Source organism: Egretta garzetta, unplaced genomic scaffold (genome assembly GCF_000687185.1).
Source record: "Egretta garzetta isolate BGI_Z169 unplaced genomic scaffold, ASM68718v1 scaffold448, whole genome shotgun sequence".
Lineage (NCBI taxonomy): Eukaryota > Metazoa > Chordata > Aves > Pelecaniformes > Ardeidae > Egretta > Egretta garzetta.
This window is the reverse complement of record NW_009260497.1, coordinates 2,770,998-2,776,581: the sequence shown is the minus strand read 5'-3', so window position 1 is coordinate 2,776,581 and position 5,584 is coordinate 2,770,998. Positions and strand designations below refer to the sequence as shown.

The following is a 5,584-nucleotide window of genomic DNA, read 5'->3' as shown; positions in this document are numbered from 1 at the left end:
TCCCGCAGGGCTGCCTGCGGGTCCCGGCTGCGCTTAGACGGAGCCGAAGCGCTCACCTGCCGACCAGCCTGAACCAGGGGAAGCGGTCGTAGAAGGGATCTCCGCCGGTCACCACGTTGTCGCAGTCCTCGATGACACTAGAAGGCACTTCGGCGGCACGGTCATACATTTCACGCATCAGGTCCAGACGCTGCCTGCAGGCAGAGGGCGCATGCGGTGGGCGCTGGTGAGAAACCAGGCTGAGGCCAGCCAAGCCTGCTCCGGCGCAGGCATCGTTCGCCCACCTCAGCTTCTCCAGGGTCCAGTAATGTGTCGCCCCGTTCTTCTGGTCCTGCACCTCTACGGCCACAATGGTCCGGGGGAATGGCCGCTTCTCCCGGTCCTTGGCAGCGTCGGGAGGCAGCAGGTCGGGAGGGAGAGGCGAGTACAGCGTATCCGTGAGGAGCACAAACTGGAACTGGACCTGGGGAGAGGCAGAGGGGGACAGTGAGCCCCCTGGGGAGACAGCAGGATCCGTGCGGTGCCTTCAGCAACCCCCTCCTCAGCGCTGCCCACGCTCGTGGCCTCCGCCATGGGTGCTGCAGCGAGCCGAAGGGCACCCACCTTCTTCTTCAGCTCCACGCTGATGGCATTGGCTTCCTTGAGGAAGATGGCGTTGCCCCAGAGCAGGTCACGGAGGGAGGTGAACTGGTACCACTTCCACTTCCTAAAGGCCCAGAGGGCCAGCTCGAATTCCCGCTCCGTCCACTGCACTGTGGGGACATGGAGGGACGGTGACGCCGCCACTGGGAGGGAGGACAGGACGCAGAGGTGCCTGGAGGACCCGCAGTCCTCTTCTTGCTCCCACAGAGAGCATCAAAACCCAGCCCTCACCTTCATCCTCAGGTTCCTCCTCTTCCTCGTTTGCCTCAGGGTAATACCTAGAGTCCATCTGCTTCTGCAAAGCCTCCAGTTTGCTCTCATAGTCCTGGGAGAAGCAGGGCGAGGGGTGATGGAACCCACAAGGTGTGACCTTCCTCCATGTGGCCACACAGCATTGCCCCCCCCCAGGACCCTGGCCTTCTCTCTCCTCTGGATTCGTGCTTATGGGTGCAACCCCAGGAACAATGGGCTAGCCCTTGTTTTTAGGACAAGCAGAGCCACGCCATGCAAATATCTGCCTGGACTTGGCCATGCCTGGGCAGCCGGAGAAGGAGCCAGGTCCTCGCCACCTACCAGCCTCTGCTGCTCCAGAAGGTAATTCGCCTACTCCCGCTCCCGCCGGTACTGGTCCTCCAGTTCCTGGAGCCTGGGAGAAACGGGGAAGGAGAGGATGACCAACCTGGAGGTGGATACCCAGCTCCCCGCTGCCCTGGCCCCCGTGCCCTCACCGCTGCTCCATCTCCTGCTTCATGTCGATGCCCTGCTTCTCCAGCAGCTCTCTTTGAGCAAAAGCCCAGTCCACGGGCTCAGCGGGGGTCTCGGCGCATGGGGTCCGCTCCCGCTCTTGCCGAGCCTGCTCGGGGTGGTTGAAGCGGAAGACGTGGCTCTTCCCCATGATGATGCGGTTTCCTACAGGAATGCGCGGGGGGCGGGGGAAGAGGGTGTGGGTTCAAGGTGGGACAACCCGCAGGGCCCCCGGGGGATGGAGGAAGGCAATGGTAGTGCGGGGCTGATGGGCTGGCTCTGGGGGGGGACACACACCTGAGCGCAGGACGCTGGGCTCCGTCACCTTTTTGCCATTCACGTAGGTGTCGGCGCCTTCACAGGGCTCCAGGGTCACTATTACTGCAGACAGGGTGGGATGGGAAGGGGGGGAGCAAGGGATAAATCCTGCATCTCCCACTCCGCTGCTCCGTCAGCCTCTGAAAGGGAGAGCTGCCCCTGCCAGGACTCCCGGCACAGAGTGGTGGGATGCCAGGGCACCCACACCCGGGGCAGCTGATGGGGCTCGGCCAACCTCATGTTAATCAAAGCAGCCCCAAGGACTAAAAGCAGCTGGAGACTGGGGAGGAGAGATCGGAGCACCCAGCACGCATCTCCAGCTTCCCCCGACTCATCCCCCAGAACCCAGTCACCCCAGGTTCCTGCTGGTTTGCAGGGTGGGCTCTGCTCTTCCCCTCGCCCCAACCCATCTGGCTCGCCTGACTGCAGCAGCTCCCACGTGCCTTGCAGGAGCTTCCCTCGAGCCAGGCAAGGGCCGCAGCTGGCCCTGGAAGCATGGGGAGGCCACAGCCATGCAGGGGAGCCCCATTAGTCTGAGGAGGGCAGGACTGCCAGCTGGGAGCACACAGAGGGACTGGGGTCCCCAGGGAGGTGGAGCCCATCCAGACAAGGAATACCTTCACCGCCAGTTTTGGTGTCGCTGCGGAAAAGGCAGTGCTCTTCCTTAATGAAGTGCCCGCTGAGAACGATGTCCTGCCTCTTCTCTGCATCTTCCCGGCCAACCCTGCCGGGGGGAAACCCAGCTCAATCAGCCCCTCCCTGGGCCTCCCCCCACGGCCATCCTCGGGGCTGAGAGGAGCCCCTGGTGCGCAGCAGGACCAACGTGCAACCAATGCATTTTTCCCCACACAGCTACGGCACTTTGGGGGTGCCCTGGGAACGGTGCCCAGCCTGGGGACAGCTGTCACCCTGCCACCCACCCAGGCACATTGGGCTCCCACCACCCCACAGGACCTGGCCCTCACCTCGTTATCCCGTCCTTGATGTAGTAGAGAAGACACTCGGACATGAGCGGGTCCTCGTTCAGGTTGACCAAGTGGGGCGTCTGGGAGACACAAAGAAGGAGTCACCCCGGTACACCCTGTCCACCCAGCCACTGAGGGATGCTCCCAAGGGAGGTGGGAACCCAGCAGCACCCCAGGCTGCCCCCGACACAGGCTCTCCTGCCCTCCACAGCTCCAGGGCATGCCCAGGCGGGTGCCTTTCAGGGGGACCGCAGAGCACTGAGCAGCCAAGACCTGCCTCCACACCCCTCCTTGCTTTCCTGCTGGAAGGGCTGGGCCCTGGGCATCCTTCCCCCTTCAAAATCTGTGTTGTGAATGGGCCCAACAGGGAGCTGAGCGCTTCCCGTGGGGGGTCCCTGAGGCAGCTCGGTGTCTCCAGGGGCGGGACCCTTCTCGCCTGCACCACATGTCCACGGGTCCTTGCTGCACCAGAGTCCCCAGCTCCACTGCGGACAGCGTAGCCGAGGCAGAGACATGTCCCATCCAGCAGCTGGTTTGGGATGAGAGGAACTAAAAGTGCCCATTTTCTTCCACCGACAGTACAAGGACAGATGAGGCACCTCCCAGACCAGAGGTTCAACCAAAAGCAGTGGGGACCTGAAGCAGTATCTCCAGGGTAAACTTTACTCCCTGGTCTCCTTCCTAGAAGCTCCCTCCCATCACTTTCTTCCCCTGGGTCACCAACCACTTTGTTCTCTATGAGAGGGAGGTTTCTCCCCTGACCGCAGACCTCTCCACTGCAGATACCTTATCCCACCCCATCGCAAGCTGCTGTGATCATTATTATGGCCTCAAGTTGTGCCAGGGCAGGTTTAGGTTGGACATTGGGAAAAATTCCTTCCCTGCAAGGGCTGTCAAGCACTGGAAGGGGCTGCCCAGGGAAGGGGTCGAGTCCCCATCCCTGGGGGTATTTAAAAGCCGGGCAGAGGAGGTGCTTAGGGCCAGGGTTTAGTGGTGGGCTGGCAGGGTTAGGGGAACAGTTGGGCTTGGTGATCTTAAAGGGCTTTTCCAACCCAAACAATTCTGGGATTCTACGATTGCACCTTCAGGCAACAGGCAAAGTCCTGGGAGTATCAGGAGGTGAAGTTCTGAGTTTCCCAGAAATAAGAAGAGAGACCATCAGAATCAACTCAACAGCCCGCTGAAACCTGGCACGCAGAGGTTTCCCTGTCACGACAGTCACCGAGCCCTGGCTGACAGCAGGGCCTCCCGCCAGGCAGCGCGGGGGAGTTGGAGCCCAAGGGAAATGCAGGCTCTTCTCCATGCTGGCTGGCGGGAATAAGTTGGCCATGACACTTAACCTTGGGCCCCCCTAGGCAGGCGCACGGCCCCCGGGTCTGAGGCTCCTTCAGCCTGCAGTTTTGCTCCAGGTTTGCCAGGCTGGCTCATCGGAGGCAGATGCTCTGCCTTCCATGGAGCTCCCTGGAGACATGACCACCCCAGCCACGCATGCAGCAAGACAGCAAAGTCCCACCCTGCTCTGCCCTTAACGCAATGGGGGTTGCCTGCTCTTAATGCTGACTCCTCACCAGCCTCTGGAGCAGTCAGAGAAGCTTCCACCCAGCAGCCAGCTGAAGAGAAGGAGGCACCAAGACCACCACAGCAGCGCCCCACCTCCACAACCAACCTGCTTCAGGAAATAACCCCCCACGCGTTCCACACAGCGGCCAGGGGTCCTACAGGCAGTGGCTGAGATCAGAGTGTGGAACAAAGACAACCCGTGTAGAAATCTGTCCCAAGAGCCATGCCAAGGCACACAAGGGAAAAGGTCCTGAAGACCTATCACCAAATGCCATCCCCTCAGCTGGGGGCACACGCATCTACTCAGGCGTTTGGCCAAGCCAAGCACCATCAGCTGCCAGGGCAGCTCCCAGAGCACCCCTTGGTGTGGCTGGGCAGCTGGGCAAGCCGGGCAAGCTGGGCAAGCACGCCCTGGTCCTACCCTGCGCCTTGGCAGCCCGGGCTGCTCTGTGGGCTCCACGGGGCTGAGGCTACAATCGGAATATCACCACCATGCTGGTTACGCAGCTGGCTTGGGGCAGCGATGTGCCGCAAATGGTGCTTGTCTGGGCTTGGGGGCACACCAGCTCTTTGGGGGACAGCCAGTGTTTTCTTAGAAAATACTTCCCAGTGTGCTAGAAGCAATAAAGCATAGGGAATGTTTCCACACCCACACTTCCCAGTGAGGACCAGCTCGTTTCAGGGGCAGCAACTGCAAATGCCCCCCAAAGTATGGATTTTTGCAAGCTGACACTGGAGCCCAGCATGGTGATCATCAGTGAAGCTCCGCCAGTGCGGGGACAGCATCCAGGCAACGGGGGCTGGGTGCTCAGCTGGGTGTTCCTACCAATGTTCATACCCAGCAGGGTCAACACCGGGATCTCCCCCGCAGGTCTCGGGGCCAAGAAAAGGCAAGCAAAATATCTGGGGCTGGCCAACAACAGGGCAGGTTGGAAGGGAGCTGTGGGGGTACAAACATGCCCTCGTTCGCTAGAAGGGAATAAGATGGTCCTACCTTTTTAGGAGAGAAGACGCCCAGGGTACCTCCATCCTCCCTCATGGCAACACCCATTTCGGCCAGCAATGCCTCCCTGATGGGGCAAGAGAAAGATGAGCCTGTCAAAGCCAAATGAGCCCCAGGGGCAGGAGACGGGACCCAAGCCCACAAGTTTGCCCTGGGAATCACAGCTGCAGGGTTTGCTTCAGCCCCCTCCATGCCCCAGGAGGGCTCCTCAGCGCAGACCATGTCTACACAAGGCTAACATGGTGGGCACTGGGGGCACAGCCAGGGTATGGCCTTACAGTCAAATTGCCCAGCTGCCCCAGGGCTGAACTGCTGTAGACAAAGTTCAGGGGAGGGGAGATGCCTGGGGATC

General features: G+C 60.9%; 1 protein-coding gene across 1 annotated transcript in view; it reads right to left on the bottom strand.

Moving 5' to 3' along the window:
* The window catches only part of KIF1A (kinesin family member 1A), a 39,892-nt gene that overhangs the window by 18,688 nt on the left and 15,620 nt on the right, over positions 1 to 5,584 (bottom strand). The window contains 10 exon segments of the mRNA XM_035900067.1: positions 57 to 194; positions 285 to 463; positions 604 to 752; positions 874 to 967; positions 1,216 to 1,288; positions 1,371 to 1,551; positions 1,684 to 1,767; positions 2,322 to 2,428; positions 2,670 to 2,749; positions 5,224 to 5,299. Of these exon segments, the coding sequence (XP_035755960.1) occupies positions 57 to 194; positions 285 to 463; positions 604 to 752; positions 874 to 967; positions 1,216 to 1,288; positions 1,371 to 1,551; positions 1,684 to 1,767; positions 2,322 to 2,428; positions 2,670 to 2,749; positions 5,224 to 5,299 (1,161 nt within the window).